Below are 25914 nucleotides of genomic sequence, written 5' to 3'. Positions count from 1 at the left end.
TTGGGATTTTTAAAAATATTTTACTAAAATATTTTAAAGCATAGGTGTCTAGCATAAAGAATATGATACATCCATCCATAACATATCTGATACAAAAAATACCCCATATAGAGTAATACTGTATATAATTACATAATATAAAATACTTCATAGACTAAAAAAGACCAGCAGCAGAGTACAGAGGAAAGGAAACAAAGTTGTTCCGGCACCATAATTGAGAGTCCCACATAGTATTTTCTTCTGCTTTCACCACAGTGAGATCAAATTACATATCACCTGATAACAGGATGATATTAGGAGAAGAGTGGGATACAAGGCCCTCAGTGAGAAAAGGAAATCTGGGCAGAAGCTACAGGCTACCTTTATGCTTCACTCACATCTTCTTAGAAAATATAACAATGGTAAATTGTTCATTCTGGAGGCATAATAAATATCTTTGTATCTCCAAAGACAATACTTTGGATTCAGATTTCAAAGAGTTTTTGAAAAGACGGATCTTCTTGCTTGCTTTTCCATTTTTTGCAACAATCAAATGAATGATACATACATTAGTAATGTATATTAAGTTTGACATTGTAGAGTTTTCATGAAATTGCATTGAAAACAGGTTCCTTCTGAATATTCCACCACTCACACTGTTGTGTTTTTATATGGACTTAAACAGAACTCGAGCAAAATGAACAACTCAAACAGATCCTTGCAGACAGTGGTATACTTTATGACACAGTTAAATAGTGACATCAAAAATCCTCATCCACTGGATAAAGGTCCATCTCTTAACTGTTAGAGTGAGCTGGCTGTGATGAAGACGTAGATCCTGGCCTGGAACGTGGTAAACGTCCCCTGTCTCCAAAGCTTCATCTCCACATTGATTAAGAAATCCCTCGGACCCGCAACCTGTCGATGCAGGTAAACGGCGCCCGTGTAGGTGTTCAGCTTCCTGGTGCTGAAGTAGTTCTCCTCGTTTCCCTGCGTGATGCTGACGATCACGTTGTCTCCTGAGTAGGCGGGGGAAGGCCCAATGCGGAATATCTGTGCAGGGATGACGATGTTGGACTGAAAGCTGAGGTAGTAGTAGGTGATTCTCATAGGAGAGTTTTGACATTCCATGTGGTCTGGACAGCTGATCCGCTCACAGCGACTACAGTACGGGGGGGACACAGGGAAGGCAAGATCATTTTATGTATTTGATGTTAAAAGGGTCTTATTATTTAGGCCTTCTGTCTTTACTGATATGACAGCTGACGAATAGGGTAAGCGTGCAGGAAAAGGGCGTGGGGTTGCAGTCTAGCCCGAGGCTGCTGCGTTAAGGACAACAGCCTCTATACATGGGGCGCCTACCCTATCAGCTGAGATGAACCTGTGCCCCAAAGTGCTTAACATAACAAGTAAAAGACTTTAAGACAGGATTTATTGTCTCATTAGGATAATCTGAGATCAAATAAAGTATCTTCAAAAAAGTGTAAAAGCAAACTCCTTCATAGACCTATTCAACTTTGTACGACTTCCAAAATCATAAAAGCAAGTCAGCCTTTGACAAGAGATCAGTGAGGCATCACGCTGAACATTCAGAAAACTGATTGCATGACTTACGTGTCGGACACTTTGCGGTAGTTTGGAGGACAGTCGAGGGAAAGGCAGCGGTACCCTCCTTGGATGTTGTAGCAGGTCTCAGCTACAGAGCAGTTATGGGCCCCCGTGGTGCACTCGTCAACATCTAAAACACACATTAATGCACAAGTGGCTGGTTTACCGCCTGGAGCTGAGGAAATATGTGTTATTCACAGGAGACCTGCTCATCGCTGGAACTTGCAAGACAAAAAAAAGTAGTCCTTGTGGAGGGGAGAGAAACTGATCCAGTAAAAATTGAAATTAGCAAGACAAGATTTTTAGGCCAATAAAGTTTTATCGCCCGTGTAATCACTGAGCCTCTGTAAAAGGACCAATTATATTTATCTGAGCATAACCAGTACTTTGCACTTTATGTAGAGCTCAATGGATGCAGATAATTTTACAGAATCTATTTCAGAGCAGTATTCAATTTGGTACACAATTATTTCTGTCTTTTATTTGAGGGTGTGTGTGTGTGGGGGGGGGGGGTTACCTCTGCAAGAGCGTCCATTTGGAGACATTGTATATCCATATTCAGGACATGCACACTGGTAGCTGCCGGGGACATTCACACACTTATAGGTGCAAAGATGGCCGATGCTCTGGGAACACTCGTCGATGTCTGGGTGGCATGGAGGGAGTAAATCATGTGAAACTGATTCATTCAAATTTGCCCAAATATAAGTGCGGTATAAGGTTGCTGTTTTTGATGTGTAATAGAGCGCGCCTCACCCTCACAGGTGTGCCCATCCTCCCTCAGGTAGTAGCCCTGTCGGCAGTAGCACTGGTAGGAACCGTACATGTTGGCACACTCCTGACTGCATGGGCTGGCCAAGCATTCATCCACATCTGCAGATTAGAGGTTAGAGCTCATTACTGTCACTTTTACTTGATCAAAGGATTTTCGATGTTTTTATCCTAACATATAAACAAGATGATGTTATTAAGCCAATTATGTTTTTACTGGTTTGTGCTGGAAGGCATTGAGTGACATAGAGTTATAATGCACTAATACTAACTAGAAACCCTGTTCTGCAACATGCTGCACCGTGGATGTTATTATCACCTTTGTCTCGAAATCTCCACCCCTCAGACACACACGGGCATAACACACCCCAGAATCACAAAAAAACATACAAGCACATGCACCAACATGTACACATGGATGCACACATACTCTCACACCCATTAATACACATACACACACCTTCGCAGTTCTTGCCATCCCCGGATAAGCGGAAACCAGTGGTACAAGTGCATTCATATGAGCCTGGGGTGTTCTCGCAGGTCTGGGCACACAGGCGGCCTGGGTAGCGCCAGCACTCGTTCACATCTGAGAGGAAGAAGAAGCCGTGTCATCATCCCTGCGTAAGTGTGTGTTGCGTTTATATGTTTGCACCCATGTGTGCAAGTACAACCAACCAGGCGTGAGCGGGTCGTGTACGTGTGCATGCCTGTGCGTGTCTTGGTGCATGTCAAGGAGAGTGCGATGTGAAGGGACCAGCTGCCTGCTGATAGTCTAAACACTTGAGTGGAGTCCATTATCATGAGAGTCACAACACAGTGAATCACAAACAGAGGGAGCAGCAGCCGCAGCAGCAGCAGCAGCAGGGACAGAGCCCAATCCTCTGCGGCAGGAGACGTGATCGGCCCAGTGGATTTACTGCAAAGCAAAGCCGGGGAAGTAGCAGCAGCAGCTCTCCCGCCGCAGAATAATAAACAGGAGCAGCAGAGTAGTCAAGCGGAGAAGAGGGGGGACTGTACAGTAGTGCAAAGGAGCAAAAGAAAGAAATATAGGGCAGAGAAGGAATAAGCAGAAAACTAATACACATATGTATAAACAGCTGCACTTTTTTGGTCTGAAAACAAATGTGTATAATGTCACACATACCTACACACATCCTCCTGAATGAATCGTACTGATAACCGGTCTGACATTCACAACGATAGGAACCAGGCAGATTGTGGCACAGCTGGCCCTCACCACAACGATGCAGACTGCTCTGACACTCGTCCACGTCTGGACCGCACATGATTGAGAGAGAGAAAAATACACTGACAATGATTGGAATGCTGGTGGACCAGTGGTCAAGTTTGCACGCCCCATGTACAGAGGCTGTAGTCCTTGGCTGTGGGTGGCCCTGGTTCAAGTTCGACCTGGGGCTCCTTTCCTACATTTCATTTCCCACTCTCTCTCTCTCTCTCTCTCTCTCGCTCTCTTCACAGTTTCCAACTCTATCAACTGTCCTATCTGAATAAAGTGAAATTTAACCCTGTCAATTTTAATTATTTTTAAAGATTTATTGAATATGTTATCCCTAATATTACATTTGTAATACATTTCAATACAAACACACGTGTCATAACCATAGACAGTATTAAACATAGATGTAGTCTCAGTGACGTCAAGCATTGGTTTCTGAAGAAGGATTTTAAAGCCAAACCATTGAGGTCACCATATTTAAATTGCTATCTCTACCTAACCAATCAATATATCTTATCAATCAAGAAACAGACAGAGAAGTAAAACTAAGGTGTGTGCCTTAGGCCTCCTGTTAAACAGTTACAAAGTGCTTATAGTACCTGTCAGTTAACCAAGCCCACCCCTTATTATGCAAATGCATGCTGACTCTTAACTGTAATAAAATAAAAAAGATGGATTGTAACATAAATCATCCTCTTTTCAGTTCTTACCAATGAAAATCTTATTAGACAATCCCGTGTTTTGCACCACACTGTAAATGTATTGATTGTGGGCATTTTTAAATTGGATCTTATGGGGACGCCTTCGATTATGCAGCCAAGCCTCAAGTGGACACTCTGGAAAGTGTAGTTTTTTGCACTTCCTCGTTTCCTTAATTTTTCCAGCTCTAGAGGTTTGCCGCTTGGTCGTATCTTTGTATCTGCACGTTAATTCATCACTTGACACTCTGTTCATGCTTGACAATTATAAATCCTACCAATACATCTGGATCCATCAGGACTGGCATGATAGCCTCGGCTACATATGATCTTCCTTTGGCACATGAACGATCCCACCGTGTTGATGCAGTTAAACCCCAGACTGCACGCCTGGGCCAAAGCGCCACACTCATCAATGTCTGCTCCAGAGAAACAGAGAGAGAGGGAGAGAGAGAGAGAAAGAGAGAGAGAGAGAGATGAGGACTGAGGAACACATAAGACCCAAAGTCACAGGGCATAAGAGACCTTAGGGCAGCTCTTTAGCCACACTGTGGTATCAAAGCAAATACACATCACACACACTCACAGTCCCTTGTATAACTTTGTTGTGCGTGTGTGTCTGACATTTTCCCGATTTTCTAATTTCTCAGAGCAATTCTTTTACAGTTCTTTTTACAGAAGCATCCGCTGCCTCGACATGCCCCAGTTCCTGCCCCTGGGGCCTAATTCCACAGCATCAGTTTGTACTGGAGGAGGACGAAGGATTGGCTTTTATCCACCCCTCTGCAGCCCCTAACAGCAAGCCTCTCTGATCTCCTGTCTGTGTGGCATTTAACCCCTCTGTCACTGCAGCCGTGCTCATTCACCTGCAGTACATTCAACCATGCGTCTACATGGACTATGATTCAGAAGTGAGGAAATTTGGTGAAACTCTGCGCTTTGAATAAGATTGGATATCTCTTAATTCATAAAATAATACTTATTGTTAATGTAAAGAAAGCAGGAGAGACTTTTCTTGCTTATTGCTCACTGAACACCAAACACATTGCATCTGATTATTTCTTCTAGATGCAGCATAAAACAAGAAAGGTGAAGAAAAGTGACCGGATTACATTTTAAACAATTTAAAATCCTGTCTCTGTTTTAGTACGAGAGTGATTTCTCTTACCCTTACAGATTCCCTGTGTGTCTCGGTTAAAACCCACAGGACACTGAGGTTTAGGGTTGCACCTGAACGCACCCTCGGTATTCACACACTCAAAGCCAGGTCCACAGTTATGGCTCTGCTGCACGCACTCATTGATATCTAAAGAAGGAAAAAAAGAAGACAAAATGAGCTGATGAAGACTTCAAAATTGTTAATTGCAAATAAAGCACAACTCAAACCTTAATAATATCAGTCTAATAACGTGTAACATACGTGCATGCTTACAGTGCAGATAACAAAATGCATTCATGCAATGCCATCCTTTACCACTGGATGGCACTGTGGTTAAAGGACAGATTGCACACGTACTAACTTTCACTGGTGGTATTTATCCATCACAAAGCTTCTCCAGTCAATCCTCCATAGAGGTTCATCAGGAATAAAACAATTGTTTCACAGCAGAGGAATTATATCTCTGCTCTTTTTTAATAAGAGCAGCCTGAATGACAGATTATTACTTCAACTTGATGAATACATCAAATGAGTCAAAGCCACAGAAGTCGATGCAGCAGTCCCCTCGTGCCGTGTGAGAATTAACATTTCCACATATCCCCCCCTGAGTCCTCTAACACCTGTCTACTTAAGGATTTTCCTCCTGTCAATCAGGCTTCCACATCTGCTGTGTTGTATGAACCAAAGCTGGAGGGAAATCACAACCTCAAAAACACACAAAATGCAGTGCACATATGAGTGCATGTGTATGTGTGTGAGCATAATGGATGAAAGTATCACTACTGTAATTGCTGTGTAGAAGCCTAAACAAGCACTGGCAGGCTGCCCTGCTGATATGTATAGGTCTCTAAACAGCAGATAGGGATTGAGAGTCTTGCTCCTGACACAAGCCTGGCAGAGTCGCAGGAGCTGAGTGAGCTTGACACCAACAGAGTCAGAGAGAGAGAGAGAGAGGGGGGGGAGAGAGAGAAAGAGAGAGAGAGAGAGAAAAGCCAGGAAGAAGGATGAATGTGTGAGAGATCAGCAGTGAAGGCAACTGGCTCAAGGAACCTCCAAAGGTCAAAGAGTCCACCTGCTGTATGTTTAACCCAATGAACGCTTGGCCGGTTTTTCTTTTTCCACAAAATGAATTCACTGACACTTCATATTCTAAGACACATTGTTACATATTGTAATTTCCAGGATACGTTTGGCAGAAATCCCATTGAAATTGTGCCTTTTTAGGTCATTTAGCAATGCTGATGTCATCGCTCTATGGAGCATGATACTCTTTGTTATATTTCCAGGTCTTACAAACAATTTGTTTCTGATAGAAATGACTCAACAATGACTCATAATAAATTATAGGAATTTGTGAATCCAAGCTGATTATTCATAATGATTTGTTGACTTTTTCTGTGCAGCACACCACGAGGTCAAGATTTGTACTTTTTAGTGAAACAGAACTCAACAAGTGGTTTTTCCATCAAATGATGCACAATATCATCGAGTCAAATATTCTGTCCACTGCAAAAACACAAATCTTAGGCATGTCTTTTTTTTCTAACTCTGGGTCACAAATTTGACTCATTATACTGAATATAAGCCACACACACCTCACAAGTCCAGATAAACATCTTATTTCAAGATATTACAAGGAAATGCCTGAATTTCTTATAATAAGTAGAAAAATCTGCCAATGCAGCAAGTCATTTTTACCAGTCGAGTGTCATTTTATTTTATTTTAAAATGTTCTGGCTAAATTGTCAGAAATGTTATCCTATTACTAGACTTGTTAGGTCAATGTGGCAATGAGAGATACATTACATTTATTACATGTGTAACCTAATTGAGTAAAAATGAGACCATCAGACTTGCAAGGATTGTAGTTTTTCCAGTGTCCAATCTTGACTTTATGACCAACTCCTGCAACTTCCTCTTGGAAGTACTCTATGTTTAGTGCAGCTGAACTCCACTAAGAATCAGCAAGTTAGCATTATAATTGTTTGCATGTTGCTTTGCTAATGTTAGCCTTCAATTCAATTCAATTCAAGTACTGCTAAGCCTAAGTAAAGCCTCAGAAAGGCCAGCATGGTGGTGGAATCTTGGTCTTGTTTGCCCCTATTTCAAGTTTTTTCTACGAGCTAAATATTTTACATCAGTGTTTGAATGCAATTTGAATTCAATTTATGGTTGCACTATCCTAATCAGACAATCATTTACTTATTCTATACCATTAATCTGATTCTTAAGCTTTCAAGAAAGATAATGAATATCAATGCAAGTTTGCATCATTAATGCATGAAAAAAAAGCTGTGACTGAGCATTGTGTTTAGAGAAGGGAATGGAATACAATGTAGTTTCTCTTAGTTTGGGGACTTTGCTTCATTTGAGAGGAAGGAAGATTTCATTACAGTTCTTTAGTAAACCATGGCGCAGAAATAGGTAGCACAACATGGTGTTAAGCAGTCTCTGGTCTGAGGCTAACTGTTAAAGATACTTTCTTGTTAAATTCTCATTTAGCCTGATTGAAGATTCTTTAAGATCAGGAGCCGCTGCACATTAGCTGGGTCTCCTCTACTGAGCCCACAGAAATTCTTCTGCAGCGGCGAACAGCACATCAAGCAAAAGCCATCTTAGGGGGTCCTTCTTCCTGAACACTGCTGCTGCTTTATAAACGAGACCTCTGCAAGGGCCCAATTTATGGTGCATGGAAATAATGAGACGTATTGGGAGGTTTAGTACTGCGTCTAAAAGTTGGACACCACCCACACTGCAGGCCGGGCAGCTCTTCATACTGAGAGTTAACAGCGACCAAATACCAGCAAAATAGCTCTCTAGAGTTACGTTTCTTGTTATCCCTCTTTGTGTGTGTGCTCACATGTGAAATTAGATGATCACTTGATGTGGAAAATGAATACAAACAAAATACTGTAATTTTCAACGCTTACTCTGCAGGCTGGTAAAAGCGATTGTTTGCCTGAACAATGTGCTTTCCTTACATTGTGAACATGCTGTAATACAACGGCTCTCCTGCAACGTGTTCACTGTGTGCGGAAGTTAATAGTTTGAGGCTGATAAGGTGCGGTGTACCTTCACAGATGTCGTTGTTGATCTGGTGTCCGGTGGGACAGGTGATCAGTCTCTGACAGATGTAACTCCCGGCAGTGTTCACACAGCGCTCATTCAACTGGCAGGCATGTGCAGACAAACACTCGTTTATATCTGGGGGTTTAGAAAAAAAGAATAAAAAGACAAATATGCCAGTGTGAATAAAGAGAATAAATGATAAGAATGTACAGAGGAGAAGCTGCAGGTTGAATATCTTTTAGAAAGAGAAGACAAGTGGGTGTACAAAAATGATCAGGGACCGAGCTGGTGTCTGTCTGTCACAGTCAGAGGTGGATTAAAGAGACAGGATGGACCCTCCTCTGGGGGAGAGATTATAGACAAGGCCAGTGGGTATAAAACCAACACAATGAGAAATTTGTCACCACACTGATTCCCTATCAGCCACACTGCCACAGTCTGTTGCTGTCAAGCTGGAGACAGACCAGCGGTTATGGCTTAGCTTAAAGATACATCCCAGAGGAGAGGCGGCTTAGAAACTTAGGGCAGGAGCCGATCAGCCTCGTGATAAAACACAAAGTCCACCAGATTTCTGGGAGGAAAAAGAAGGAACATATGACATGTGTTTAGTAAGATATACTGTGATAATGGAAGGACGGTGGAGATAATCCCTCTTGGCTGCGGCTCAGTTCAAGGACAAAATGAGAAGAATGTCTGCCTTTATATTTTGTCAGCGTCACAGAGTGCTGCTGAGAGTAAAGGGATTAGGGCTGCATCTCCAAAGAATACCAACAACAACTTAATCAGAGAAAAAATTACTGCCAAGAAACTCACCTCAACTGGAACCAAACTCCTCTGACTGGGAAATTAACCCGATATGTAGAAGCAGAAATTTTGAAAGTCTTTCAAATGTTAGCACTTCTTCGGTAGTGATGTAGGTTCCTTACCCTCACAGGAGTGTCCGTCAGCCATCAGGGAGAATCCTGGGTAACAGGAGCACTGTGGCCTTCTCCCCACTGAGGTGCAGTGTTGCTCACATGGGTTGTTGCCTGGAAATAACATTTTTACAGTCAGGTCTAATGAAAAGTACTGTACTTTAACTCCCAAGAACAGTATTTAGGGTGAAACAGAGGAGATATGTATGGCTCTGGATAGGAGACAAAAACTTTATTTACTGTATTTGTCTTTGCTCATTTCCTGTTTCCAGGTTGATCCCTGACCTGGTCATATTGCATTTCCTACTTTTGGCCCACAATGTGAAAGACCTCCACCCTGTGTCATGGAAACCAAACAAGAGAAACACAAATGTGACCCTGAAAGGATCATGACATTGGGAACTGGTGAGAATGAGTGGCCGATGCTGAAAACAAACTAATCTTTGATACCATCTCACTGCCTGTGTTTGAAATTTGAAGCACAATTACATTTCGTGCAAAGGGTGAGATCGGAATAAAAACATGGCAATCTCTAGTCGACTGCGCTGGCTTCTCCTCTGAACACATCCGACTACATTAAGATGCATGTTCCGGTCTCAGCTAAGATGTAAGACAGACTGAAAGTGCTGGTTGTAGCTCCTCTTTCCCTCATTATGTGGTATGTTTCTAACCTTCACAGGGGTTGAGTGGGACAGGAGGCTGGGTGGAAGGCGGAGGCGTTGAAGTGGGTCCCACTGCCGCTCTGTCGTCCTCCTTGAGTCTGTTCTCCTCGTCCGTCGTCTCTGCAGGGAACGTGAAAAATCACATCACAGGAGCGATAAATTACACTGTAATCAAGAAGTCCTCCTCCCCATCAACTGTGGCCTTGGTTAGAGGCTTTAACCTTGTGTAGTTCCTCCATCTTTATTCAAGGATATGAGGCCTGTAGCTACAGATGAAAGTTGTGACAGCTATGACTGTGAGACAGGAAAAAAACACTGCCCGCAGACAAACGTTCGGTTTTATTAGTGAGCCCCATCCTTCACTGTAATTTGCGGGGCGCTCTGGCATTAGAATCCTGTTGGGACAGGCTCATGTAGGCAAAAGCAACTGTTGATTCAAGTCTGGTGCACTGCACTGCAGAAACGTCCACAGCATTACATGGAAATATTTTTTAACTGAGCAGACAATCAGTTTACCCAGAAAGCATGGTTTTTCAGACTGTGAAAACGCTGAAAGCTTTTTTGACAAGAGCAGAGATGTGATTACCTTAGCATTGCTGTCCAGGAAAGGGATGTTGGTGTGTGATTACAATAACTATTATTAGGCAGTATCAGGCCTTGCAGACAGGAAGAAGCCCGCACAGAGCAGGAAAATAATACACTGTGGATGTGTAGACAAATTATATCAAACGGGGTCTTCCTGACAGGAACGCAAGCTATAAACCTTATATCAAAGAGCAAATGGCACACACTTCCTGTGCTCTGGCATCATGAGTGGAAATGTGTGCTGACAAAACATCACTGGTGGTCTTCACTTTACCTTGGGCACAAGTGAAAGCATCCTCCTGAAACACGTATCCAGGGAAGCACTCGCACCGGAAAGAGCCTGGCGTGTTGATACATCTCTGGTGGCAGATGTTGCCCTCATATATCAGGCACTCGTCCATGTCCTCCACCTCCACCGCATTCTCCCCGTCCTGCTCCCCACCGATGGAGAATGCCTCTTTAGGGTAGGGACTGTCAGATACTACGACACACAGATAGTGGAGCTGTTGTTCTCTCTTTTAATTATAATTATACAGCCAGAAACCCATGCCAATTCATCATGTTATTATCATATAATAATATTATTATAACATTATTAACAGGACTGGATTGCTGCCCCATGGCTGGGCTTTTAAAAACACAAATACAGCAAAACAAGATTCAAACATTGCTTCAATCCCAGTTACAATAAAATAAGTCACAGTATTTTAAGGTATCTTCATGTCAGTCTGTGTGTCTTTGTTTTTGTATTACATGGCATTTGCTTTACAAGGAGGATCCCTTGGTTTATTTATAATATAATAATATGCTGAAGATGGATTGGAAAAGATGTTTTCATGACATGAAATAGAGTACATAAAAGAGGAAAACAACAATAAATCTTCAAGCTTTTAATATCCAAACCAACCAGTGTAAAACAAGTATCACCTACTATCACAAAAAGATTTAATTCAGTGCCAGAGAAACAGAGTCAGACAGGCTCTAGATCTCTTAGAATTGCAGTACAGGGTGATCTGGGCCGTTATACTTCGGCCTGGGAGGCCAATGAGGGGAACCATTTCTCATCAGGGTCAAGGGAACTTACTACCATGCTTCCTTTTAACAGCAAGTAAAAAAGAAAATTGATTGTCTTTGGTTTGAAGTCTGGACTTTTCCCCTGGCATTTGAAATTGTGTGCATAACATGTCCCAACCCAACCACCCCCGCACCCCCCCCCCCTTCACATTATTTTGCTTGTGTATCTGTGTGTGCAGATATTTGTTGACAGTACCTTTTTTTGGCGGCGCAGTGGGGTTGACAGCGGTCCTCTCTCTAACAGAGTGCCAACCATCTTGACTCCCAGCCCTGCTCCCCTCCCCCTCGCAGCAGGTTAGAAAGACGTGTCTGCAGTGGAAGCCCATGTACTGGTGGGCTTCACAGTTGTGCCCCTCTCTGCGGAACTGCAGCCCCAGAGAACAGCAGTCACAGCACTCCTGCAAGGTCATGCAATCAGTCTTTACAAAGGCAGTCATGTATCATGTTGTTTTTTTAGAGTAGCTGCTGTACTTCGAAAACAATTCCAAATGAATTTCATGAGAAATATAACATTCACATTACAGTTTTTATTGACTCATAATCTGTACATAAAATGTGTTGATTGAACCCCACAATTCATTTTAACTTTGTATTGGATGGATTGCTGTTATCTTTTTGATAAAGTTATCGAAAAGCATCGTCGTGTAAATGCTTCATTTAGCCTTTTAATCACACTGAAGTTGAAGTAAAATGAGTTGAGTAAATGTACTCGGTTACTTTTCTGATCCTTTCAATTTACTTCAAGTGACACAATGAGACTGAAAAAGCAACATAATACATGTACAAGTAATGAGATTACCATTGGAGGTACTCTGAATTCAGTGCTCAATGAAAAAATTAGCACGATAAAACTGAGATTTGAGAAAAGGAAACTATCACCACCAAAGACAATAAGCACATCAGCACTTAGCTCAAAGGACTAGGTCTACAGAGACTAACTTGCTCACAAAGCTGCTAGCTGGCTGATAGACTCGAAGTCCCGTCAAATTTTACTACGCCACTTAAAAGCATGTATTTGGAGCCACTCTGCCTTTGCTCACCACCTTTCCCTCTGTTTCCCTCTATATCTAAAAAAAAATCACCACTTAAGAGTGCAGTGGGAGCAGAGTGAAACATTAAACTACAGTAATGACCACTGTGATGTGCAGTGACTGTAGATGGCCTAATATCACTAAATCTACAGGGGTCTTCCAGAAAGGTGGTGAAAGGCGATATTAAACAGCAGAACTGCAGCATACGGTCGATAATGGCCCCATGCTGTTTGGGGGCCTCTGGGCAGGTAGGTAAGTATCCATCTACACAGAGGTCAGAAGGCAAATAAATGGCTTTGAGAATCTCGACCAACAGGGTGGAGATTCACAACCCCCAGAACTTGACCCTCATCAGCCGCAATATGAGTCTTATGTGTGCCGCTGCTTCTGCTTTACCACATCAATTATCAGCCGATAGTTACACAATTTCAGAGAGGCCACACAAATGACATCTAACTATTCCATTTACTGATACTTTGAAGACAGAAATGTAAACTTACTGGCTGTGGGGATCTTCAGATGTAATTAGCCATAATTCACTTTGTCTTAATTAAATAAGCTAATTGAATGACAGGGAATTTGCACTACAGTAGTAAAACTTACAGGAGATATCTGAGATAAATGCACTTAAATGCTTCAGAGAGACTCTGGCTACAGACTAGTGCCTTGCACACGAGTTTTCAATCCTGCTGTAACAAATTCATTTATCAATGACTAATTTAGCCTGTATTAGGCTTAATTGGAAGTTTACAATGTCATTAAATGTGACTGCGAATCTAGTGAACTATGCTTGCCCTTTTCTGTCTGATCACAAATACTTGCCTTGTAGGAATCAATCCCACATTTATCGTTGGCATCGCGGCACGTGTTTCCCGCTCTGGCTGCATTTATTCCGGTCAAACACCGACTTTCTCTCAGGGACCCGAGGCAGCACTGTTGTTGGGCAGTCCTGGCAGAGAAAAGCACACAGGGGAGAGGTCTGCACAAGTGTTTTTGGACTGCAACCGTGGCCCTACAGCAACAACAAGTGGGCTGGCTGTTTTCCCAACAGTGCCGTGCTTTGAATTTTCCTAACCCTAAGTCCAATTAAAGGGAAAAATAAGATCAAAGTGATTTGCCGGTCAGTGTTTCCAAAAAGTAGAAACCGAAATGATTAATCTTTAAAGAAAATATCCCATTACAACAACATTTCTTCATCATACTGTCATTTTACAAAGTCATCTTAGGATAACCTTGTTGGTAAGTCCAATGACGCAGTGAAACAGCCTTAATTTACACATCAAGATGATTTACAGTCTGCAGAGCTAAAAGACATGACTGGGCGTTTAACAATGGCCTTACCAGCAGTTGAAGAGCCTGTCTCTTGTGGGTGGTTCCATGTTGTTGCAGTGACCATTAGCTGAAGCCCATTTCTCTCCTGTCTCACAGCAGGTCGTCACTAGCTCCTCAGCAGACACTATAATGAAACATCAACACCCAGTTCCAGAGTTATCCCGCTCTGTACAGACAGTGTTTCACAGAGATCACATGAAGCAACAGCCACAATGCCAATTCAGCTGCTTTTAGTGACTACATGCTGAAAATAGCGATTACAAGTTGTGTGTTTTTTTTTTTATTTCAGACTTTTTGACTCTGCTCTCACTTTCATTGGCAGGGACCAGTATGAAATTCAAACCTCTTTAAAACATCAGCCTCTGAGTAAAATGGTTACATCCTGGCGAATCAGAAGAAGGGTAGAGTGAACAAGTGACAAATTAGCACTTTTAAAACTGGGTCAGGGAGCAGACAGGGTGAAAAAAACACATTATCCAGTTTACTGGGAAAATGTACATGTGTTCCTTCAATAACAAGGCAGTGCATTCCTGCTTTGATTTGTGGCCCCTACATTACTGTAGAAGGAAAAACTCGTGACATTCATACCTTCACCAAAAACACACAGGTCAGAATATGACTTATTTTGTGCGAAGAACACAAAACTAATTGGTATATTTTTGCTATTGAAAGTGTTTACAGCAGGAAATAAGTTGAATGTTTGAATGTTTCTATTTCAACTTAATAAAATCTGATTTCAGATGTAGACCACTGAATTAAAGTTATTCATGATAATGTTTTACATAATTGTTAAAATAGAGTAAAAGAACAAACTACACAAAGTATATTGTTTTCCCAGATTGGTTGATACTGTAGATTTGTTGCGAAGGAGATGTTTAATTTCCAACTATGGCTCAGGAGAAATATCATAAAAATAATGGAAAACATGTTTACGGGAGCCTAAAACTATAGCAGCTACTGTGAGCTGAATGCTAATTTTAGCATGCTAACATGCAAATAATGAAAAATGTGAGTATTAATGTTCTGCAGATATTTTCTCCATGTTCACTTATTGAGTGAAGCATGTTAGCATAACATAATTATGCACATTGGCTCTGAACACAAGTACAGCTGAAGTGGAGGAAAATGTTGTATTTATAAACCAAAGTATTGGGCAAATGATGTGTCTAAGCATACAGTATTTAATAAGCCATTTCACTACAACATAAAATAATGAATCTGCTGGTTGTGATTATGGATGTGTGGATTAGTTGACATAATAATCAACAGACAAAACATTGCCTCTCGCTAGTGGGAACCAGAATTATTGGTTGGTTTAACTAATGCTCAATATTTTTGATAAATGTCATTAACGATGACAGTAACGACTCACATGTCCCTGCTGCCATTGCCTTTTTAAAAGACTAATGGTGTTTGCTATTAAGCCTTTTATTTGTATCAGTGGTAAGTATTGTCCATTGGACTTTTACTTTTTACTGTCTTTTTATGTTGTATGTTGATTGGTGGTTGGATGTATGTACGTATGTTTTACTGCTGGGATAATAAAGACAACCTTGAACCTTGAACCTTAAAATGTGTCGAAACGGTAATGAAGCCACCCGCCATTAGCCATGGCTGTAGTTACGGTTAATGGCCGTGCTCTTCTCGCTTTATGCCTGGGTGTAAACCTGCAGTGGACAGAAAGCTAATAGCACAAGTAGTGACAAGAAGAATGCAAAACCACATGCATGTTGCGTAAAACCTGGCTCATGGTGCTAACACTGACGTTAGCCACACTAAGCAATCCAATCTGACATCAATTAATTGCAGAGTGCACATCACATTGTTTCAAATAGCAATTGAATAGGCTACAGACAATATGGTTTTGGACAGTGCTATGTGTTTAATAAAGTGAGCTCACTTTTGACAGTTTTCTGAGCTTTTTGTATTGTGACCTTTAGACTAGACAATTGTCTGAATTTATTTCGGTTTAATCAAGTTAAGTGAAATTAAACAGAAACAGAACTTTCATTCTGGCCAAGAGTTATTGGCCAACTTACTATCCCACAGAGGGACATTCATGAACCACACTACTGGTGCAGCTAAAATCACACAAATAATCTTTTAAAGTTGATTAGCCTCTCATAGCATGGTGTGTTCCAGTGTGTTAAAAACCTTAAATGTGGAGGTCACACAGAGGAATGGCCAAGCAGCAACCTTATTGCAATTCTAAACAGATTAAGCTCTGCACAGATATCTGAGAGTTCACAAGGTCAATCTGGCATTTAAACTTCTACATCCACTTTATTTTGTCCAAATATCTCTCCTTGACTTTCTTGTACATAACAAGACCAAGGCAATTACTCAGGATGGAACCAGCTACTGCCGCAGTGTGCATGATTTAAAGGTTTAGAAATGAGAAAATCAAAACCTTGCAGGCACAACAACGCTTTGATATATCCCTACAGAATCTGTGCCAGCCATGTAGCTGAACCAGTCCCTTTGAACTTTACTGAATGTATATTAAAAGACAGAGGTATAATTATTCACTCCATTCATTTTCTTCAGGTGGAATCAGTTCACCCCCCCCCCCCCCCCCCCCCCCAAAACGCATACATGGATGAATGACTCTGGTGGTTCATTGCTTTATGCTTTAGCTGAGCAATATCGGAGTCAAACCCGGCCTCTTTCTGTCACTGTGACAGACCTTCTAATTAAGCCAGGATCACAACTTGTTGCATTCAGTAATTAGTCAAGTTGATTTGTTGCGCTTGCACAATGGAGATGTAAAAAAAAAATACACTTGAAAGTTGTAGCATCTCTCTGTTCCAGGTCTGTAATCATATTTGGTCATTTGAAGTATTGACACCAGATGCTTTGCTTTTGTCCAAAGCCAAAACTGGTGATATCACACTCCCCAAAATATGGAGCCAGAATAACAACCAAAAAGGGCAACTCTGAACATGTCTGAAGGTGTCATAAAGCAGTGAGCTGCCACCAATCAAGGCTCATGTGTCTTTACGCTCGTGGACTTGGCAGTGATTTACAACACAGGTGGGCTGGGAAGAACAGGACCAACTATGTGAATAACAGCACATGCTAAGGGCCCATGACATACAAACATGAACATGTCAGATGATTGATGATTAAAGCTTTAAGCATGTATTTGTGTGTGTCTATATGTGCGCATGCCGACCTGTGTGAAGCTGAGGAGGGCGTGACAGCGTTCTTCTCACCTACAACATGAGATATCGTGTCTGTTGAAACACATAATCAGTGTCCGAGAACAGCTGGCTGTGACATAACAGGGAGGGTCCCCCCTACTGTCACCATGACATCATCTTCAAAAACGGCCAATTCAGGTTTCAGTTATTGACAACTTAATCTCCCTGAGACTGTGAGCCAAATGTCATGTGAGGCATCTTTTTGTAGTGTTAAGCAGGGTTAAAGTTAGTTGATGTGAGCTCATAGGGCTTGCCTCTATGGTTTCATAAAGGAACCTCTAATCCAATTATACCTCCTTGTTGTTAAATAACCTGCTGGAACACTTAAGTACACACCACTGGGACCTACTGAATTATTGTGACTTGAAGTTTGTGTTTCCTAAAAGTAGCACACATGTCTTTGACACACCAGTGATATTCAGTGAAGTTTCAGAAATGCAACATCATCTTCAGCGATCCTCTTTTTCTTTTGGCATATTAAATTGGTTAAGCATATTCCCTTGCATGCCTCTGACCAAATAGCCTCCAAAGTCCTGTAATTTGAACCACTTTCTTGTTGCCATACTATGTCTTATATATTCAAAGGTATGTTCATGGAGCAGAACACAGGAAATCTGCTAATTTCTTGCCAGAGGAAATCCATCCAAATCCTGATTTTGGAACTGATGGACAAAATAACACTCTAATTGGCTGGTTTTAAGGCTTCAAAATCTCATTAACAGTACCAGTAGCAGTTTTTCTGCAACAGAAACCTTTATATTCACAAGACATTATTAGGCATTTAACATGTTATGCTAAAGGCTCACCACAGAGTCAAAATGGTAAAAATAAGAAATGTACCATTACACCGTAAAAGTTTCTCATTATTACATAATAACTATAATATTGTTTTCATTTAAAGAGGTTGTTGCATTAATGTATTCATAAACTTGAGTCTTTAAAGCAATAAAATATAATGTCATTGTGAAAAAGATCTTGTAAGATCAATAAACTAAGATTCATTTTGTAATTCACCTTAGGACAAGACACTGAACGTTTTTTTATTGTGTGGGCATTAGAAGCGTTTTATTCACTGTATTCATATTAGGAGGAGAACAAATTAAGAAATTGCTAATTTCTCATCACAAAAAAACATCTGTTGATAGCTGTGCATTGCCAGAATTGCAGATGTGCACAAGCTGCAGATCTGTTATTTGGTTACATTCATCACAGAACTGTGGGTTTCTTTTATGAGTGGTTTCCTGCATTTGGAACATGTGTTTATTTTAATTTGTAAGCATGGGTAACAAGTGGATGAGGTGGTTTTTCAGTAAGGACATGTTTAGGAGTGGGAGATACGCCAAAAATTCCAGGAAATGACCTGGAAGGCACCCTTGATTGGCTAGGATGAGCTATCTTCTTCACACTCAGCATGACACTGGTGGTAGTGGTACTACTCTCACATGGCCAGCTATGGAATCCACCGTCTCCTCTCATCCTGAGGAAAATAATACATCTGCTCAACCCACTCCTATATGCAGCATGTTGTGACAGTACTGTTGGTTAAAAACAAAAACTCTTCCAGTTCAGTTCAACATTGTAGTTGGTGTGGTAAAGTAAGAAGCGAAGTAACTGAGAGGAGAACATGTGGAGGTGTGCTTTAGATGAAGCGATTACTGGGAGGATTGGAAAACCAACAGGAGAAGGGTAATCACGGCGGCTCATGTGGGAACAGTGAGCAGCGTCTGGCAATCAAGCCACAACAGTGCTTTCATTCATCACATGGGTATTATGCTGCTCACAGGTACAACCCCCAAAGAAATCCTATACCAGGTCCAGCACCGGCATCAAAAAAAGCCCAAACAATCCCATCCCCCCTCTGAGCACACAGCGTTTGGTTGGAAACAGAGGGGGCAAACGAGCAAGAGTTATTGACTGAAAGAGAAAAAAAATCTTGGGCTGTGTTCCACTACAAATGGAAGCCTGTTTATGTTAAAATGCTTGTGCTCTTGTTGTGCATGCTTTGTTTTTTCTCTCCAAATAACTCTGGCATTCTCTGATAATGGCACTGACAACAAGCATTAGTAAAGACTCTTATCTGCTGTTTTTTTTCCTGTGTGTGCTTCAACATGTCACCGCTCTGGATATCTTCCCTCAGTCCGATGACCTCCGCCAGTGAACCCTCACAGTTTCATTCCATCCTACAAACCAGGCCAGCTAGTCTAAGCTCCTTAACCCAGGACAAAAACGCTCTTAATTCAACTTTAACTCTCTTCCGTTCACATCTGAAAAGCTGAACTTCATCCTATAATGCACTTACAGACTGATTGGAAAACTTCTGAGCTAGTCAGTAAAAGAAAATATCACTTTTTCCCTGAGTGAATTTGAAAGTTTTTAATAATGGAGTTCACAAACAGCATCACATTTACCGGTACCAAACCTTGACCGTATATGTAACCTTTCTTAACAAAATTTGACACAGAAAGAACAAAATGTCTATTTCTGACCAATATTTTCCATCTTTATGCTGACCAATGAACCTGGCAGGTACTCCTGCAGCTCACACAGAAGCACCTCACACATCCACTCAGCATGTAGTATACATACCTATGGGGGCCCGGTGCTGAAAGGAAAGAAAAGTCCTGACAGGTCTCAACAAAAACCATAGTGTTGTTAAGCAGGTTAACCACACACCTTCAGACTGTGGTTGGTTGGACAAAACACTGAGAATATCTCAGGATCCTGATCAAAGTTTTTCTAGTAATGAATTCACTGAGATGGTTATAAGGATGGAATGACAAGGCTAATACACTTCACTCATCTATAATTTAGATTAATAGGGAAAATGGAATATAGTGAGACAACTCTGAGCAATAAAGTCATAATGTGTGGGGAGGTTATGATCTAATTACTCTTCCCTAGGCCGCAAGTTTTTTTAATCATTAACAGTTATGGGACTGCATAAAATCCCATTATTCCTTAAAGCTACAGCAATGCAGAGCTTGGTTGTTTTATAACATTGTATTTGATTAAGAATATATTAACTTTTAATTGAATTTACTGTATGTAACCTTACTTCACATTTTGGAATAAGACATGGTGTTTTTCTCATATTTTCCATTGCAGTGTTTCTCATCTTGTAGACATCCTTGTTATCACTTCATCATCTGCTCTCTCTCTCTCTCTCTCTCCCTCTCTCTCTCTCTAACAGCAGATTGGCCTGTTTGCCCTGAAGGGGATCTGACCTGTTTCAGTACATACTGATAATCTCATGATGGATACAGACGGGAGGCATTTCTCACAGGAGGATGCAGGGAGAGAAATTGCAATATTGAGCTTTATCAGATATATTGGAAGCATAATAATGTAAATGTGGCACCTGGCTTTGTATTACACGCTATTTACAAACCTCTAGAGAAATAAATATAGGAATCTCTCAATCTAAATGCATGAAAATGAGTACATACTAAGTATGGTTCTTTTGTCTTCTGACGAAGGTGGATAATGCTATCATGGGAAAACAAACTTTCCACTTTCCAATTGTTTTTTTCAGGACCGCTGCCAGTCTGAATGAAGTGATTATGAATTTCTCAAAAGGCAGGATGTTAGAAAAGGAAACAATCTTCTGAAAGAGAAAGGGCCTAACACATGGATAGTCAAATGGGGGCCTTTTCCCTTTGATAATACAAGCAGGTTGACACGCTGAAGTGCTGTTTGATGTAATGGTCATCCATTAGCTACCATCATAAAACAGCTACCATTCGAATTCAACCACTTCCTAGCTAGCATTACCTAAAGCTAATTTAACGCCTCTCAACTAAAATATCAAACGCTAATGTTAGCATTGAGCCACCTCCGGGTTAACATACCGTCACCTAGAAAGTTTTATCTTTGCATTTATCCGCTAGATAGCTTGCATAACTCTCACATATTTCTGCCTTTCTAAGCCTATTAAATAAAACTATCAAACAGTAATGTAAGCCTTCAGCCAAACTTTCAAGCTAACCTTCAATTTAACTCAGAAATGGCTGAATGTGAGGCAATTTCCTGCTGGATTTTAACCATCCGATTTTTTTTTCCAGTAGCTGATTAATAAGGATGGTATAGTTATTGTCAGGTTAGGACTATTTAAAAGGAAGAATGTGTGATCCAGCAGATGTCGCCCTTGAGCACCAGCATGAAACCAAAACAAACTGCTGTTTGGAGACACGTCCGCCACACTGAATCCTCCGCTCTCCTACAGCGACACACCTCCAACCCCTCTCCCCTCGCGTTTGCACCAAGGAGTTATCAAAGTGGAATGCACCATAATTAAGCCACTAACTGCAAGGCCCTTTGAGCTGCATTGTTGTGTTAGCAGGCTAATGGTATAGCGCTCTTTTGCTTGCTCGTAGCTTCAATTTGCATGTAAATTTACACAGTATGTTATTCTTCTTTTCTCTAGTCCCTCACTTAAACAGCTTTTATACTCAAGGGAATGAGCCGGCCAGACCGTCCATGTAAACATGATGTAACTAAATATTTAAAGAGGATATACTGGATTTATGCTATATTTATGTGTAAAATGTAGCACAGTCCGTGTCAACTGGGTCAACAATAAATCTTCACACCAGGATGAATTTTTGTGTAGCCATTGAATAATACAAAACATCTCATGCATCAAAATTATATTAGATTCAACTGTTTTTTTGACAGTTAATTCCACCCAAAAGGATTAGGATATGGTGGATAATAAGACATTAGAATAGCCTGAAACTCTTTTAATATTCTTACTTACATTCAGTGTCTTCCTCTGCCCCTTGGGAGTGGTAGTTGTGGAGGGTTTGAGGTTGTCTTTGAGGCTGCTCCCTATCCTCCTTCATCCTGACTGGAGCTCTGCTGGTAGGACTGAACTGTATTGTCGGGTATATTCCTTTCTCCTCTGTACTGGGCGACTGCCTCTGTTCCAATGTCACTTTTTCTTGCTCCTTAAGGCCAGCAGCATGAGTGCCTCCATGACTTCCTGTGTGACTCCTATGTTTGTGATTGCCAGAGTGTCTGGCCCCCTTGTTTGTACGGGCAGTGTAAGCTGTGTCTTTTAGATTGTTTGGAGCAGCTTTGCTTCTGTCACCATTATGCCTTATGGTCCTTTCACTAACATCCTGTTGGTTCTCTGTGGTCCCTCTCTGTGTGGTTGTTGTTGTTAGTGACGTTGCTGTTTCGCTCTGAGCCCCTATAGTGGTTGGATCCATGTCATGTGTGACCTCAGCCTCACTGCTCCTCTCTGGATGAAGGCTTTTCCATGTACCTCTTAGCTCCTGTCTTCTGTAATCAGGGGAGCCAAAGGAAGTGGAGCTTGACTCTGGGTAAGCTGGTGGTGCTGTAGTAGATTCCAGCGGTTGAGCCAAATCTTGGATAGTGGAAGACGTTGGTCTTGCCAGAGTGTAGTCATAATCTCCTCTGCCAAAACTGGGTGGGTCCTGCTTGTACAGTGGTAGAGTGTTTCCCAGTGCCAGCTTGGAAAATGGTCCAACTGGAGTCGTTTGTTGCCTGTCATGACGACTGTTAATGTCTCTCAGAGGGTTGTTGTTCCCCGTGGTGGTCACTCGTGCAGGCTTATTAGAACTGCGAAGGTCGCAGCCCGGGATCGGTGAACACATTAACCTTCCACCTTCATTTGGACAGTGGCAAACCTGGCATTTATTTATGTTAAAGGAGTGTCCTGCCTCATACTTCTTGTTGCCATGGGTGCAGCCAATCCGTATACATTGAGGACATCCATCTGCAGGTTGTGAAATATCAATGCAGTTGGGGGAAATTTCAGGACATGGGATAAAATGGCAGCTTATCTTCCCCCCTCCCTGCGGACAGGAGCATTCGGTGCTTCCAAAATCCACAAAGTAAGATTCCCCCTCTGGGACTTTCCCTCTCCGGAAGCCTGCTTGGACACAGTCGTAGTACTGGTAACCCTCACAGGTGCAGCCCTTTCGTGTACAGGTGGGACAGCAGGCACCTTCATTTAGGACAGTTTCAATGCAGTCATGCTGAGTAGGACAGTCCACACCCGTGCAGTCTTTCTGGCTCAAACAGGTATCCATGCACAGAGTCATCCAGCATAAAAATAATATAACCCTCTGAATGTCCATTTTTGCATGAAAAGGTTAAAAAAAAAAAATGTAATCTCAAATGCAGTCTTCAATTAACTCTCTCTTCAGGCAAAATTGTATTCCAGATGAGAAAAAAATACAAATGTCTTTGGGCCTGTGAAGGTAAACAGTGGTTAAATTAATATTTCATAGTGCAAAAGTTGTCTAGCATTCAGCACAACTGTTATTTTGGGTAACTTGTACAGTTATAGTCGCCTGTTTTCCAACCTGCCTGCTGGGGTGCTGGTGGCACAGTGGTTAGTGCGCGCACCCCATGTATGGAGGCTGTAGTCTTCCAAGCAGGTGGCTCAGGTTCAAATCCAACCTGTGGCTCTTTTCCCGCATGTCATTCCACACTCTCTGTCTCCCTGATTTCCAACTCTATCCACTGTCCTATCTCTCAAATAAAAGGCACAAAAAGCCCAAAAATAAATCTTTAAAAAAAAACCTGTCTGCTTTAATGTGACAACATGTAGAATGTATATTTTTCCATCCCCATTCTTTTGCCGCCACAGGAGATGAAAGCTGTGGTTTATATTTGATTGCAAATGGAAATATGGGCAACAGGAAGGTTGACTTTGGAAATAGGCGCAATAATAGTCTCAGAGAAATGATCAGTTCTTGTTGAAATAACAAAGATAAGCTTTTATGGAGCAAAAATGAATAAAAATAAAACATTGCCTTGATTTTTCTCTGAGTAATCATCAAAAAAGCTGTTGTATGATGGACATTTCGTGCAAATACTGTGTGGTTATTTTAGCCCATAGTTAATTCTTGCCTTTAGCTGTTGGAGCATGAACCATGCTTTTGAAGGGATGACACACAACTGCAATTGTGCAAACTATAGCAGAAGAAAAAGATGACCTATTGTCCTGAATGTGAAGTGTGGATCAAAATTTGATATTCTTCAGAGGCAGCATGATCCCATGAAATCGGAATATGACCAACTTGATCCTGTGAGTAAGTGATGTGACTCCAAATCAGAGATCATATTGAAAACCAGGTGTTTTCTATTTCACTTTTCCTGTTATTCCTCCCTTCTTGCAGTTTTGCCAAGCTCAACTGCAAGAAGAATCCTGTTCAAAATGAGAGACTGAATCTAAAATTGTTTTGCATAATGAACTAGTTTGAGACATTTCTTGCTGAAGCATTTTCAGTGGTGCCCTTTCACTGCTTGTTTTCTTATCACATTTTCCCAAACTGCATGTCCTTGGAGTAAATTCCCAGCAAAGTAGGGGTAGCAAATGATAGCAGACATTTACAGATTACTTTTTTTCTTCAGCAGAAACATACATAACTTGCACTGGATTGTGTGAGAAAATAAAGAGACATGGGAACCTGCTTTCTGTTTAGCTAAAGTCTATCTGCCTGACTGCCAGTGCACAGTTTGATAGCTTATTACAGCCTATGCGCTGAGCTAATATATTTGCATAATTATATCTATATATAAAATATATGAGCATTTCAAATTGTTATGACATCCAAAACAGCAGTCTTCTTTCAGAAAAAAAAAAATCTTCAGCTGGTACCAAATCTTTTAACCAGATCTTCCAGCCTATAATAACAGACACATGGCCCTCTGCTTTGGCGTGTTCAACTCAACACTAAATGCACCAAAACCCAATTCTGTGTGTTTAAAAAACTTTTTTTTTTTTTTTAAATGAAGCTAAATATTGAAAATACAAAAAGCATTGATTAACTGAGCGTGAAACTCACCATAGGCCTTATAGAGCTTCTGTCTGTTAATCTGCTGCCTCGTTTGTTATGCAATGTCCTACAAATCATATCAAACAGCGACTAAGTGCCAGTGGCCAAAAAGTGACCTTTATCCTTTTGCTTACTGTGACCTGCATGCGCGCGTGCACATTGTTACGCGCAACCATCGCTTTCTCTCGACTATTAATTATTATTATTATTATTATTATTATTATTATTAATTAGGCTACTGGAATCACAAGCGAACACTAAAACTTAATTCACGCAATTTTTCAATAACATCGGAATAATTCAAGAGTTTTGGTCGTTGACTAAACAGTAGCCTACACACTTCGCTGTCCCATTGAGAATGATAGCAGGATTTGCAGGGATAATTTCCACTAAGTTATTTTTGTTTTCGAGTTGAACAAAAATAAAAACTAACTTCAGAACTTTAGATTGTTTTAGCATTAAAACGGTAACTTATCAACGATTTACGACCAGAACCTGTAGATTTAGACCAACATGTCAATCATACAAAGCTTAAAACATGACAGTATTTTCAATCATCGAGGTGAGCAGATCTGCACGCACTTGTTGCGCATTGGGAATAGTTCAATGAAAACTAGCGGGTCATCAACGACATCGTCTATTTTCATCCATAAAAAAAACAACAACTCTTGCCTACCTTGCGTCTCTGACCTCGCAGCGTTGGTCTGCTCCTGAAGGCAACTTGCGTGTAAAGTTTGTGTCCCTGTCTCCGGCTGTGGAGGCTGGAAATCCAGCGTCCTCG

General features: G+C 41.2%; 1 protein-coding gene across 2 annotated transcripts; it reads right to left on the bottom strand.

The window, feature by feature from the left end:
* LOC109980988 (fibulin-2-like) lies at nucleotides 1-25914 on the bottom strand. Of its 2 annotated transcripts, none has more exons than XM_020629589.3 (17): nucleotides 25810-25914; nucleotides 22079-23541; nucleotides 14129-14243; nucleotides 13610-13736; nucleotides 11953-12154; nucleotides 10957-11163; nucleotides 10107-10217; nucleotides 9448-9549; nucleotides 8525-8656; nucleotides 5462-5599; nucleotides 4572-4712; nucleotides 3503-3631; nucleotides 2819-2944; nucleotides 2344-2460; nucleotides 2105-2233; nucleotides 1594-1717; nucleotides 1-1141 (listed from the first exon to the last, which is right to left on the bottom strand). In XM_020629589.3, exons 2-17 carry the CDS (start codon nucleotides 23424-23426, stop codon nucleotides 784-786), a joined length of 3606 nt encoding a protein of 1201 aa, XP_020485245.2. In that variant the 5' UTR covers nucleotides 23427-23541; nucleotides 25810-25914; the 3' UTR covers nucleotides 1-783. The 2 variants fall into 2 exon arrangements, with proteins under 2 accessions (XP_020485245.2, XP_065817282.1); XM_065961210.1 differs by lacking the exon at nucleotides 25810-25914 and adding an exon at nucleotides 25143-25161.

Source organism: Labrus bergylta, chromosome 12 (genome assembly GCF_963930695.1).
Source record: "Labrus bergylta chromosome 12, fLabBer1.1, whole genome shotgun sequence".
NCBI lineage: Eukaryota > Metazoa > Chordata > Actinopteri > Labriformes > Labridae > Labrus > Labrus bergylta.
Note: the sequence above shows the minus strand (reverse complement) of the source record. Positions and strands in the feature narration are given on the sequence as shown.

Coding starts and splice junctions, on each gene's coding strand:
- LOC109980988 (XM_020629589.3), bottom strand. CDS start 23,426: ATGGACATTCAGAGGGTTATATTATTTTTATGCTGGATGACTCTGTGC. Junction 14,244..22,078: donor GGCAGAGGAAGACACTGAAT/GTAAGTAAGAAT, acceptor GTTTCATTATAG/TGTCTGCTGAGGAGCTAGTG. Junction 4,713..5,461: donor CACACAGGGAATCTGTAAGG/GTAAGAGAAATC, acceptor TCTCTGGAGCAG/ACATTGATGAGTGTGGCGCT.